Source organism: Ochotona princeps, chromosome 4 (genome assembly GCF_030435755.1).
Source record: "Ochotona princeps isolate mOchPri1 chromosome 4, mOchPri1.hap1, whole genome shotgun sequence".
NCBI lineage: Eukaryota > Metazoa > Chordata > Mammalia > Lagomorpha > Ochotonidae > Ochotona > Ochotona princeps.
The window spans coordinates 71,302,758-71,317,128 of record NC_080835.1 but is presented as its reverse complement, the minus strand read 5'-3'; the positions used below and the strand labels follow the sequence as shown (position 1 = coordinate 71,317,128).

Genomic DNA, 14,371 nt, shown 5'->3' with positions numbered 1-14,371 from the left:
AACCCGCGCTCCTCTCCCAGCTCCTGGGCTTCCTTCCCCCCACCCCGCCTTCACCCCTCCTCCTTTTCCCTAGCAATGCCGCTCCCGGAGGGCGGGGCATGCTGTTATCCAGGTTGCGGGGCGGGCGGGCGGGCAAGCGGAGGCGGCCCGGGCCTCTGGGTGGAGTAGCCGCAGCCCGGTGTCTGAAGCGTGGGCCCGAGGCCGGTATACCGATTGCGGGGCCGCCGGGCACGGCCCGGCGCTGTGCATAGCGGTCGGCCGGGCGCAGGCCGCCGGGCGGCGCCGAGCGGGTTAGGCAGGTTCCGGGGCCCTCTGCCCCCCCCTCCGCCTCCCCGCCCCCCTGTGTTGTCGCCTCTCCCTCTCGCTGCTTCACTTCACGGGGCGAACATGGCGCACAGCTGTCGGTGGCGCTTCCCCGCCCGACCCGGGACCACCGGGGGCGGCGGCGGCGGGGGGCGCCGGGGCCTAGGGGGCGCCCCGCGGCAACGCGTCCCGGCTCTGCTGCTTCCCCCCGGGCCCCCGGTCGGCGGTGGCGGCCCCGGGGCGCCCCCCTCCCCCCCGGCTGTGGCGGCCGCGGCGGCGGCGGCGGCAGCAGCAGCGGCGGCGGCGGGAAGCAGCGGGGCTGGGGTTACAGGGGGAGCGGCCGCCGCCTCAGCAGCCTCTTCGTCGTCCGCCTCGTCTTCGTCTTCGTCATCGTCTTCAGCCTCCTCAGGGCCGGCCCTGCTCCGGGTGGGCCCGGGCTTCGACGCGGCGCTGCAGGTCTCGGCCGCCATCGGCACCAACCTGCGCCGGTTCCGGGCGGTGTTTGGGGAGAGCAGCGGGGGAGGCGGCAGCGGAGAGGTAAGGGGGCGAGGAACCCCCCAGGTCTGGGGTCTCGACCCTCTGCGGAGCCCCCTCCCCTCCCCCATCCGGGCTTCAGGAGCATCCCGATTCTGGGACCAGCTGAGTTCCCTGACCCGGGGCAAATGGCCCTCCTATGTTGGGGCTCTCACACTCTCCTTCCCCGCCATACAGGGCTGCAGACCCCCCAGGCGACCCCTCCCCAGGGTTTGTACCCATCTGGCTAAGGGCGTTTGGACCACCCCTCCCCTCCCCTGAGCGTTCCCCCAGACCCCTTGGCACGGACCCCCTCGCCGGGGTTTCCCATCCCGGGACTGAACCCCTCCTCCCTTTTACAGATTACCTCATCCGAGCAAGATTCCTCCCTCCCTCCCTGCTAGAGACCTGATCCCGCCACATCTCCGCCTTCCTCCCCCGGCAGATGTGTTACTCCTGGGGCAGTTTCCCTCTCGGGCATCCCTCGGGTGATGGCCTCTTCCAGGGCCACGTTCTTTTCCTCGCCCTTGGGCACCGGTGTCGTTTCCAGCACCTTGCTGGCGGACACCTGACGACCCGTCCCGCGCCCCTTCCCGGGGCCAGGTCCCTACCTTGCCGGCCACTCCCCCTTCCTCCACCCCCGCCCCCCAGCAGATAGGCCCTCCCCCGTCCCCACTCCTGCCCGCCCTACCCCACGGGGGGAAGTCGCCTTTCCGCTCCACCTGGCTCCCCTCACCTCCTCTCCCTCTGAAGCTAACGGTGATCTCGCACAGCGATCTCTTCTCCACCGCCCCCCTCCCCACCCCCGCCCGGGTCTGCAGGCCTGCCGTTTCTAGCCTTTCGGGAGCTGGACTAGGCTTCTCTCCACCCTTTAGAGCAGGATTAGTGGCATCTCAGGGGTGGTGGTTAGGGTAGGGGATAGTCCGCGGTCCCTTAGGCGTAGCAAAGAGCAGCTTTGCACCTCTGCTATGGAGGGGAGGCAGGCCTCCCTACCAGCCCTGGGGAAGGGGGCCCCTGCGCGGGGAGGTGTTTGTAGGGGGACTTGGGCAGTGCCCTCTCAGGGGAAGCAGCTGCTCTCCTACCCCACCCACTGCGCCGGAGAGCACGCAGTGTCCAACCCTATCTCCCTCCTCCTCTCGTCATTTCGTTATTGATCCACCACCTTTTCCTAGGCCAATCCTGGGGCCTAGGCCAATCCTAGGGCGGGGGGGGGGGAGCTGGTTGGGAGTTGAGGAGTAGATAGGGACAGTCTTACTTTAGTGTGGTGGTGGTGGTGGTGGTAGCAGCGGTGGCGGTGGCAGCGGCGGCTGAGGTGGTGGTGGCTTGGGGTTGGGAGCAGGAGGAGGATTATGAAGCAAAGCAAAGTTATTCCTTAGAAGGAGGAGTTGGGATTTTTCACTGATTCATACCAGGGGACCCAGGTGGAGGAAGGATCAGAGCTTTGCCCTTCACAGCTAGTGCTGGGGAGAGAACTGGGAGGCTTGGACAGGACCCCCCCTCAGCCCCCTTCAGTCCCGAAGGAAAGTTGCCCTGGGAAGGGAAGTTGAGTTCAGGTTCAGCCCTGGCGTTGCGCATTTGTTTTCCATTGGATGGAGAAGGGGGGGTGAATTGTAGAGGAAGGGAGGGGACGCCTAGGATGGGGGGATGCTAGGAGGAGGAAGAGCAGCTGCTAGGGGCTGAAGCGAAGGGGGGTAGGGGCTTTGCTGCTCTGGAGTGCTCTTGATTGAAACAGAAAGGGAAAGATAACAACCAGCCGTTTCCTGCGTGCTCTGCCGTTGGTGCACACAGAATATCCTGGGCAAACCCCATGGCCCCTATGGTGCCCCACACCCCTTTAGATTTACCCAAAGATCCTGAAAGATGGGGAGGGAGGAGATTTCGGGGTCCCTGGCCCCTCCTTGCAAGGAGCTGGCATTTTTGAGTTGTTAGTCTTCCTGCCTCTCTGTCTCTCTCTCTTCCTCCTCTCTCTGTCTCTCTCTCTTTAAATGGTTTCTAAGGCAGCCTGATCAGGAGACTGACAACAACCCGCCTTCTGACAGAGCTAGGAGGACATGATGGGGGCGTGTTCCCTGCTACACAGCTAGCTGCAGCGTCCCCTCTCCCTGCCTCTCTGCTCTATCTCCACCTCCTTTTCCCAGCCTTCAGCAGGCAGCTGCAGTCAGCAGGGTTGTTTGAGACTTATTTTGTTGGTTGCTGTAGATGATTATTTTTTTTTGAAAGGCCAATTCTGTATTTTTTAAGCTAACAACACAGATCCCATGTAGTTGGAGAACCAAAGGCCTCATACATGACAAAAAGACTGAACCGTTCAGGTTACTTGCATGGAGTTGGTGCTTAAATGTGAGTTGATTTTGCTTTTTTAAAAGATACAGCAGCAAAAAAAAAAAAAAAAACATAAAAAGTAGACTTATTGACATTTCGTTTACCTGCTTATTTTCAAAATTGAGACTTGCCTGATGCTATGTGGAATTTTAGTCCCTTATATATGTGAGTCTGATAAAGTCTCTTAGGAGAATTTTGTTTATGTTAAGGGGATTTGGAGCAGTATTCACCCCCTGTTCAGCATGCTTAATGTGTTTTGTGTTTTGTATTGAAGGACCGAAGGTTCATGTTTCAAATGTTATATGCCAAGTTTTGGGCTGACACTTTCCAATCATAGCTTTTCAAGAGACTGTAGAAAGAGAGGCACCTGGATTCAGGGACCTAATGTCTGGGCACCAGAATATTTAATCTGTTGGTCTTTGACAAATCACCTTTAAAGTTTTAGTCAGGTGTTAACACTTCCTCAGCCACTGGCACTGTGAGAGGATTGTAAGAGTATTTTATTTTGCTCGACAGGAATATGTAGTGTCAAGGAATTGCAGTAGCTTAAAATAAGACCATGTTACTTAGGAGTTTGCTTCTTTTCTTTAAAACTTTTGCCTGAACCGTAGTTGCTATTTCTTTATGAGAAGAGTAGTTGACTCCTTACCTTCAACTTTAGTGTTCTGGTTTGGAACTAGGTTTGGATGAGTTGTAGTTCCCTTGGTAAGTTTTTGCTATGTGGCAGTTTGAAGCAGTCTAGTATAGGATGTTGGTATGCTAGAGTTAGTGCTAGAGTGACAATCTTGTCTGGTTTGGTTGTTTTCAACGTAGAAAACAAGCACTTTTACAGGCTTACAAATCAGGGAGGAAGTTTCTAAAGGAAGTTTAGGGTTCACCCCACTGACAGAATTCTAAGGATTGCTTCTCAGAACTTACAGCTGTGTGTCAGGGCTTGCCTTATCCATGAAGAAAGGGTTAGATGACCCAAAGTGATTCTGACCTTGTGAAATTCTGGTTTGCTTTGAGTGAATCTTGACTATCAGTTACCCATAACAGAACTTGAAGGAGTCTCGAGGAGGTGTGTTTCTCATTGCTGTTGGTTCCTAACTTCCTTTGCCTTGGTAATAATTGTGAAAGAGTTCTTCATGGCTAGATAGGAATGGAGCTATTTTCAAACACCTGTGGGTGTTAGGGGACTTTGTGAGGGACCAGAGGTAGAGCTGAAGCCTTATTTTGCCGCACACTTTCAGCAATCAGAGCCACCCAGTTGGTGCCTACTTCCCCTTCCGCTCCCAAGTATTGTCCTGTTTTGTTGAGGATTGTCTTAGATGCTTTGCACTCAGCCTATCACGGCAGTGTCATTGTTGACTAGAATTTGGACTGTTTTAACATAAGCCCCAGAAACGATTAGTTTATCAGCAGTTAGCCTTTGTTTATTAATTGTATTATCCAGTTAGTTTCCCTACTGCCTCAAAAAAGTTAAAAGCAAAATTTCCATCCCAATCCTGAACCCAGAACAGACTAATTACGTGTAGATTGAAACTAATTGACAACATTGACAAGTTGTTTTCATATGAAAATGCAGTGCAAGTTCATGGAGACTGAGACAAGCCTTGGAGTTGAGTTTAAAAGAGGATAGTCCTCTTGCTGAAGGAAAGTTAGAGAGTGTCTATGGTCTATACTTTTTTTTCAATGTTCTTTGGGTGGCCTGATCCAGAGACTAATCAGACTGATCCGGAGAGTGGGGGTGCTAGGGCAATGCCCTCACAGCTAAGGATTAGCTCAGGATGGGCTTGGTGGAAGCAAAGTGGGGAAGTCTGGGGACATGGGCTCTTATCTCTCACTTAGGACACCTTGGACAATTCACTTTTAACCTTACATTTTTGATCTGTGAAATGGAAAGATTGGGCTAAATGTCTCATGAATCTTTTCTGACTTAGTACTCTGATTCCTTTCTATGAAACTAATGTTTTGGTTGGGTCATAATTTCTTAGCTCAAGGGTCAGGCCCAGTGAGCCCATTTGGTGACTGAGAACCGGTTAGGGGAGAAGCAGAGAGACACAGGGAAATTCCTAGCTGCGTCACTCCCCAGACAACTACAGCACCTTCCCCCCCAGCCTTCATCCCCACCCCATCCCTGGTTCAAGCTGGAAGCAGGAACCCAGTCACTTGGCCATCACTGTTGCATTAGCAGGAAGCTAGAATCAGGAATGGAGCCAGGTATCAGTCCAAGTCCAGCCAATATGGCACACGCTGTCTTAACAGTTATGCCAAATGCTGTCCCCTAATGATTATAATATCAGGTTGCACTTTTGATCATTTAACTATATTAGGAGGAATAATTTCATGTTGGGAAATTTTTCATTGTGCGGGAGAAACAAGGAGTTGCTGAACTAATTTCATTGGTTAAAGAAAAAAAATGAAGATAAAATTATAAGCATAGTTCTGAGAGTTTGTAGAGCCCCAAGCATTATTTGGTGTTCAGAAGCTGTCCTGTATGGATGTTTGCTTTCATTGTTGTGGATCCCTGACTGTCCAAAAGAAATTTGTCAACCTAAGGGGTATATTTCTTTAGGTGTGTGAGCTTTTAAGTGAGAAGAAAAATTCAACACAACACATCATTATATCTGTTAAGTCCAAAGGAAATAGTTGTTAGTATGTTCTGACATGAACTTTGGCTTGTACTGAGCATTAGAAATCCAGTCTTTAGAACTTTTATGTCTCTCACTGAAAATCATTACTACTGGTCCCCATTTTTCTCTTCCATTTTATTGTCTTAAGGCACTTGTTCCTGGAGATCATCATTCACAAAACAGAGCTTTAACGTCTGATTGCACTGTGACTGGAAACACTCCTGTCTGAACTGAATTCTTGTCTCTTTGCTCCTTGGAGCCATCCTCCTTGCGCCAGGAGCATATGTGGATACTACCCTTTCCTTCCTTGTCCTGTGGCTGGAAGGGGTGGTCACAGTTCCTTTCGCCCAGGGGCATAACAGGCTGCTGGGACCTCGCTGTGTTTTAATTGTAGGTCTCCTAATTAAGATCTCTTTGTGCCTGCCCACATTCCACTAATGTTGGCACACAACTTCAGCTTCCTTCTAGCACTTCACTGAAGGCCTTCAGCCCAGCTTTTTGTGAATATCTTGTCTCTTTCCATTCTTTCCCTGCCAAGGAAGAGAGCCCAGTGGCATAACACTTTAAGAAATTGGGAAGCTTTGTGTGACCATCACTACTTGGGGAGGAATTTACTTGTGGATTGCCTGGATGGAACCTTCCTTTGTTTGCATATGTTATTTTCAGGGATTAAGAAAGTTTAAATCACTAATGAGTGTGGCGTGATGTAGCTACATTTTAATCAGCATCTTAGCACTGTAGGCACTAACAGGAAAGAGGATGCTGAAGAGTTCATGTTAGAAGGCATTTGCTTGGATCTTATCTAGACTGGTTGGTCTATGAAGCTTGATGACTAAATCTTATCTTGGGAGTAAATCACAGCTGTGATTTTTCTGTACTGGTAGCTTGTGTAACAAATTATCACGTGAAATTATTAATCCTGAATTGTTTCCAGCTTTGAAGCAAGATGAATGCAATTTAGTTTGAGATAGAATTTCTTGATTAGAAATGACTTCAGAAGGTTCTAGAAATTGTTAAGAATACTCTTCTAGGCTCAGGAATTGGTTAGGCTTCTAGAGTAGTATCAGATCAAGGTAGGGCAATTTTTCAGGTAAAAGTAGTTTGACTTTAGTTTCTCTGTGTTGCATTGTTAGAGAGAATGTAATCTTTCAGTGCTTCACCTGGGCCCAGATGTTTTCATTGATCACATCAATGTGAGATAGGCCGACAAAGAGCTTTTTTTGTTGTTATTGTCATTTCATTGTTGTGAAGAGGGCCTGGAAGAAGGAAGTACAGGATCTTTTATGGCACACATTAAATAAAGCTGGAGGCCTGGGCCCTTATACCTGAGTGGGCGGTTTTATGGCCTAATTCTCTAATTGCTGGCATTTATGATAGTGTAGATGCTACTGGCCCTCTGGCTGAGGTAGACGATGCTGGGACTGGAGAGAGAAAAAGGGTCCTTTTGTTAGTTAGCCTTTTCATTTTCCCCTCAGTAAGTTCTCTGGGAAAGCCCTGAAGAAAAGCACCGACACTTGGACTAAGGGAATGGCTTCCCATAAAATGGTTCTTTATGTTTTTAAAAAAGATGAGCTCCTTTTCTTGACCCATTCAAAGAAATCCATACCACCCCTGTTAAATATTTCAATGAGCTTTTTACCTTGTCAGGTTACACACCAGGGGAAGCCAACCATGGAGCTGTAGCTGTTGTCACATGCTTCTAAAACTTCAGACACTTGAAGAAGAATTTGATGATTTCTAGTCGTTGTGGATGGTATAAATCTCCTTGTAGGATGAGTGCAGAGTGGAAGGCGGAACTTGGTCTGACTTTAGGTGTTGAATATACCACCATGATGAGCATAAGGAAACAGTTAACAGATATATTAGCGTAAGAGTTAGTTGGCAGTTTTCTGTGCAGCCTATCGAAATTCCCCTTTCCTTGAAATGAGTAGTTGTTTTTCTGTTTGACAAAGAGACTGAAGGGATTTCCCCAGACATCACTACAGCAATACCTTGAGTTACCTACCCAGGGGTAGGAGCTATTCCATTGGCGTTTATTTCAGGAGTTAGTTTCTTACATATATTTTGTGTATTTTTTTTGCATTTTTGTTCATGTATTTTGTTGTAGTATTTGAGGGTAGATGTTTTGATGTCATTCAGCTGTGAGAGTTGTGACCCTTTCTAACATTTGCACTGTTAGAAAGAGAGAAAGAGAATCCAACCCTTACTATCCATACTTTGCTGAAGCTTCATTGTTTCATTTACAGCATCAGACTGATTGTAGTTTTGTCTTGAATTACAGTAATAGTCCTTGTGAGGAGTATTTTTGGAGAAGATTTTTTTCACTGGGATTGCCTTAGTGCTATTTCAGTTCTAAAAGCTAGGGAGAAGTGCAGAAGTACTGGTCCATAATAAATATCTTATTCTTAGAAGAAGAAATACTTAAATCTGCCTGTTTTCAACTTTTGTCCATCCATGGGAATAGACCGATATTTAGAACAAGTACAGCATTGTCCCTAAATTATTGCCTTCTGATTATAAGCAATAAAATCTGTGAACGACATCTCTTTAAGCTGGCTAATGAGGAAATCCTCTTGTAATCTCCAGCCAGACTCTTTTATTTCTGTATATGTAAATATCTTTAGAGAGAAGCTGCATCTCATAATCTAATCTGTGATAGTGTGAGATAGTATAGTGCAGTCATGAAGGACTGTGAGACCATGGCCTCTGCGTTTAGATTGGATTTGTAGTTCATATTAGCTAACAGATTAGGAAAGTTTCTCAACCTCTCCGTGCCTCAGTTTCTTCATTTGTAAGTAAAAGTAATCATTACTTCAAAAGATTATTGTGGAACCAGAGTTGTGGCTCAGTGGAGTAAGTCCTTGTCTATAGTGCTGAAATCCCATATAACCATGGGTTAGAGTCCCGACTGCTTCACTTCAGTACTGCTTCCTGTTCATGCTCTGGGAAAAGCAGCAGAAGATGGCCCATGGATATGGAACCCTGCACTCACACGGAAGACCCAGATCATGCTCCTGATTGCTGGCTTCAGCCTTGCTTAGACCAAGCCCTTGTGACCATTTGGAATGTGAACCAGCAAATGGAGGATTTCCCTCTTTCTCTGTATCTCTGCCTTTCATATACACAAATAACTCTGTAAGGAATAATTTTTTTTTTTAAGATTTATTTTATTTTTATTACAAAGTCAGATATACTGAGAGGAGGAGAGATAGAGAGGAAGTGGAGCTGCCGGGATTAGAACCAGCAGCCATATGGGATCAAGGCAAGGACCTTAGCCACTAGGCCACACTGCCGAGCCCAGGAATAATTTTTTTAAGATTTATTTATTTTTATTGAAAAGGCAGATTTACAGAGAGGAGGAGAGACAGAGAGGAAGATCTTCCTTCTGATGGTTACTCCCCAAGCTGCCACAGTGGCTGGAGCTGAGCTGATCCAGAGCCAGGAGCTTCTTCCAGGTCTCCCATGCTGGGTGTAGGGCTCCAAGGCTTTGGGCTGTCCTCGACTGCTTTTCCAAACCACAAGCAGGGAGCTGGATGGGAAATGGGTTTGCCGGGACATGAACCAGTACCCATATAGAATCTTGACATGTTCAAGGAGAAGACTTTAACTGCTAGGCTACCATGCCAGGCTCAGAGTGAATCATCCAAGGGAAGATCTTCCTCTCTGTCTCTCCTCCTCTCTGTATATCTGACGTGTGTGTGTGTGTGTGTGTGTGTGTGTGTGTGTGTGTATTGAAAGGCTTGAGATCATGCATGCAAAGCACTTGACATTTAGCCTGGCAATGGGTAGAAGAAGCCTTTTTTTTTTTACTGTTAGAACTGAGAAATTGAAAGGACTCAAGTGCTATAATCTTTTCTTTTTTTAAGATTTTATTTTTTATTTGAAAAACAGTTTCAGAGAGAAGGAGAGACAAAAAGAGATCTTTTTTTTTTTAAATTATTTTTTAATAATCTTACTTAGTTGATTAGGGAACAAAGTGTCAAGGGCTACAGGGTGAAAGTGGGTAATACCATTGTTTCCACATCAGTATCATTTTACCCTGTATCTGGGGTCAGGGAAAAAAAACAAAGGGAAAAGCCCCACCCAACCTCCCACCCATCCCAGATCCCCAACAGGAGGCGCGCTCTGAGGGTCCTGCTCATACAGTTTTGATAGTTCATCAGTTCTGGATTGCTGCCAATCTCTCAGTTCCAATCGCAATGAATCCTATTCAGAATCCACTGGCTGACAGTCTCTTCATGGTTGGGGTTCTAAGATCAGCAGTTCAGTTGGAGGGATCTCCAAAGAAACTTCATCTGAGATGATCCCAGGCCTGATTCTTGTGCGAGTTTGCTAGTACAGAGTCCGACACCGTCCGTCACACCAATCAGCTTATGCTCATGCTGGTCGTTGGGATTGCTGGGTCAGTTCTGTTTCCAGCCCTGTCTTCCTCGTGAACCAACGGGTGTTGTAGTCCAGCTCGATGCTGCCCACTTCATACTTGGTCCTCAGGCAAATCAGTTGGAGCTGCAGCCTAGTTGGGGCGACTCCCCATAACCCCACCAGTTCTGCCCCCTACCCTGGTTCCCATGCTTGCCAGTACGTACTGCAGGCTTGTCAAGTCTGTCCCACATCCTGTTTAGCTCTCGCACGTGTCGGTAGGCATTGAAGCCCAGCTCAACCCAACCAACCTACTATCCAGCCCACACACCTACTGGCAGGTGCCCTTCTGTACAGCCACCCCTGCCCCTGTCCTGGTGTTCGTGCTGTCCAATGAGAGTGGTAGCCCCGAAGGAGGTGCCCACTATTTCCCTTCTAGGCCACACTCACTCCCAGATTATGCACTCTCCAGGTAGTTCTGGCATTTGACTTGACAGAATTAGCTCCCAGTGCCAGCCTCTGCCAGCTAGTACTGTGGCTAGCCCAACCAATCCTCACCTACTCTAGTTTTTGCTTGCACCAGTTGGAACAGTCAGCCCACCGTGGCCCTTCCCTTATCTAGCTCACATGAGGCCCACAGGTGTAACAGCCCTGCCTATTCTGATCTGCCCCCATCCCGACTCACGCTTTCCAATGGAAGTAGTTGTCCAGCAGGGGAGCCCTCATTCCCCTGTCAGTTTTGCCTCCTCCCCGTGATTATCACATGTGCTGTTTGGGCGCTGCAACCACATCTGGTACGGCTCATCTCACCTTGGCATTCCTTATTGTGTACTAGTATGTGTTGCAACCGAACCTGGCTCGACCCACACTCTGTTGTGGCGCTCGGACTCACCAGCGGGTGATATGAACAGGTTCAGCCTGGTGTGCCCCCAATCCATGCCATGTGTATACCAGTGGGATAATTTCCATAGCCTGTTCTGGGCTGTTTCCTATTGTGCTTCTTGCGCTTACCTGCAGGGACTGTGTCCTGCCAGAGGAGTTGCCCAGGCTCCTCCATCAGAAACTCTCCCAGTGTCAGGTTTCGCGCATACCATTGGGTCCATGAGCCAGCCCTGTTCAGTTCACCTCCTGTCCTAGCAGGAACAATGGTGTTTCCTGACTGTTCTTCAACCCAATCTGGTTCTTATTGTTGGATGTTTCAACCCAGCCATGGCTCTTCCATACCCCCATACAGCTTACACATGGTTCAGTAAGGGCTGAGACCTAGCCTAGTCTGTCATACATTTCCCCTGGTCCTGCAGAGCACCAGATGGTGTTGGAGTCTGGCCCGGCTTGGTGCTTCCATTCCCAGTCCACACTTGTGCCAAGTGGGATTACACTCGTATCCTGATCAGAACACAGCCCCATTTACAGCCCATGCGCTCATTGGTGGGAAACCCAACCCAGCTAGAGTATCCCCTTAGCTGCCCAACTGGGCCTATTCCCAGCCTTAGATCTTGTGAGGGCCAGTGGTTGCTCTGATTCAACTTGGTAGGGCTCCTCTCTTGTCCTGTCGCCTTAGATGCTATGGGTTAGCATCCCTGTCATACACAGATCAGTAGGTACAAGGACCTACTTGGCATGACCTGTGCTCCAATCTGATTTCTGTTGTTTCTTGTGAGTTAAGGTTTGTTCAGCCCTGCCCATTCTGTCCCCTGCCAGTGGCAGCATGGCCCACCCCACATCCTGTTAAAGGATGGACTTTCAGGTGCTGCTGCCTTGACCTGCGCTGACTGTTTTGGGTTCCTGCACCCGTGTGTGATGGCAGGTGGCATGGTCACATCTAGCTTAGTCCATCCCATCCCCAGCTTGCGAGCTAACCAGGGGAACTTGTATTTCCACACGGTTAGGCCCACACATCCCCATAGAGTCTACCCCCAGACCAAGTTCTCTCACGTGCTAGATAGAGTCTTGACCCTGCCAAATGTGACCACTCCACCACTCCACCAAACAGTGGGGTAATGGTACCCATCACTGCCAAAGAGGCCCCCATCCATAGCATTGGTGTGGGCTGGTGTGTGACGATCAGTGATGTTCTAGGCAAACAGGCCATTTCTGTATTCTGAATTGGGTTGGTGTATCTAACTAACCGTAATTGTCTCCTGGGTACTTCCCTCCAAACCACCAGGTCTCAGTCCCCACGCATGCCTAAAACTTTCATGACCCTGTCACTGGGAATCACCCTAGATTCACTGTTCACTAAAATTGGACTTAGTCATGGGTGTCCCCAGGCAGCAAACATATCTTAAAAAACCCCAGAGTTTGCTGCCGGGCAGCCAGTAGGCAAAGCCTGGCATCACATGGTGCGTTGGCCACCCGGGGGAGGCCAAGGACTCGTTCACTGCCTTGCCGCAGTGTCTTTGGCATGAGCCCCCAGCATTGGGTCCGACCCGGCAGGGGCACCCCCACAGCCGCCACACTGTGAGGAGCGGCACTTGCCCCCAAACCCATGGCCCGAACCCCTCCCAAACTCACCCAGCCGCAAGATATTAAAAAGAGATCTTTCATCTGCTGGCTTACTCCGCACATGGTTGTAATGGCCAGAGTAGGGCCTTCCCTGAGCCAGGAATCAGCTTCTTCCAGGTCTCCTATGTGGGCGCAGAACTTGAGCATCCTCCACTGCATTCCCAGGTGCATCAACAAGGAGCTGGATCGGAAATGGAGACACCAAGACTAGAATCAGTGCCCATCTTAGATGCCTGTACTATAATCCTTTCTGTATCTTCACAAATATAATAGATTATGGTTAGTTTGAGAGATGCTTGTGTGTGTTTGCACACATATTTTAGGATGTTCTTGGCTTTGGTCTGGGTGTCAAGTTCAATAAGCTAAGTGGAACCAAACTGAAAGCCAGCCACCTACCTTAGTAACCATGGATACCATCAGCATATAACTGAAACATAATTAGAGATAAGGTTAAAAAGGGATAAGAAACTCCTCAAACAGGACAATAAATAGGCAGGTAGGAAACCAAGGAATCCAGTGTCACCGTGAGTCACCTAATTACCAGGCTAAGGCAGTTAACTATGTTGGACTTGATACTGTTGGTCTTTATTGCCTGATCTTTTTATTTAATCTTTAGATTTTTTGCAACTTTGTTTTTATTTTGTTTGAAAGACAAATGGTGAAAGAACATCCCCTGGTTCACTCCCCAAGAACCTGCAGAAAGCAGGAGCCCTGAAGGATCTGGTCTGCCACATGGGTGGCAGGGACTCAGTGTGGGAGCCATCATCTGCTGTCTCCTAGGGTGGGCGTTTGTAGGAGGCTGGATTGGAAGCAGAGGAGCAGGGTCTGTGGCCTGCTGACATGGGATACAGGCCTCCAAGGGTCAATGTGATTGTGTGCCAGATGCCCTCCCCGTTAGCTTTTGTGTGTATGAGGGCTGGGTGATGTCTTAAAACAACACAGAGGCTCCATTCTTGGCCTCCAGGTTCCGATCCATTCATCTATACTTGGTAACTATTTGACATTTGTTCTCAAGTTTCAGCTTGGGGTGAAAAAGTGTTGGCCTGCAGCAACCAGTGCAATTAACAATTTAATTATAGAAGAAATGCTAAATTGTAGGCTGCAAATTCCGGGGTTTGGAATTTAACTTGAGAAATAAAATAACCACAAGTAGAATGGCCGAAAAACAGACTGAAGTTTAAGAATAAGTAACAGAGGGCAGTATGTTTTAAGAGGAAAAATGCAATTCTGCTGTACTTAGCTGTAAAAGGTTTATTGGTGCTAGCATTGTGGCATTTAGTAGGTAAAGCCGGTGTCTGCCAGCATCCCACATGAGTGCTGGTTGTGGGTCCCAGCTACTATACTTCTGATCCAGTTCCCTGCTCATGCACCTGCGAAAAACAGCAGAAAATGGTCAAAATACTTGGGCCCCTAGCCCTCAGGTCGAAGACCTGGATGAAGCTCCTGGTTTCCAACTTCTTCTTGGCTCACCTTTGGCTGTTGTAGCCAGCTCGGCAGTGTACCAGAAGATGAAAAATCTTTCTCTCTGTAAGTCTGCTTTTCAAATAAGTAAAAATAAATCTGTATAAAGTAAAAAGGCTTATTAAAACATGTAACACACCATCTTTTTTTTTTTTTTAAGACTTATTATTATTAGAAAGCCAGATATACAGAGAAGAGGAGAGACAGAGAGGAAGATCTTCCCTTGGATGTTTCACTCCCCAGGTGAACCGCAACGGGCCGGTACGTGTCAATCCGATGCCGGGAACCAGGAT

At 48.6% G+C, this 14,371-nt stretch overlaps 1 protein-coding gene across 8 annotated transcripts in view; it reads left to right on the top strand.

Moving 5' to 3' along the window:
• Window positions 1-337: 337 nt before the first annotated feature.
• The window catches only part of KMT2A (lysine methyltransferase 2A), a 91,272-nt gene continuing 77,238 nt past the window's right edge, over window positions 338-14,371 (top strand). For 2 of the 8 annotated variants that reach the window (XM_058663832.1, XM_058663827.1), the window contains exons 1-2: window positions 339-840; window positions 3,058-3,156. In XM_058663832.1, the coding sequence (XP_058519815.1) occupies window positions 388-840; window positions 3,058-3,156 (552 nt within the window). In that variant the 5' untranslated portion in view covers window positions 339-387. Of the gene's footprint in view, window positions 841-3,057; window positions 3,157-14,371 lie in introns of all 8 variants that reach the window. The other 6 variants (XM_058663834.1, XM_058663831.1, XM_058663828.1 and 3 more) reach the window with 5 other exon arrangements.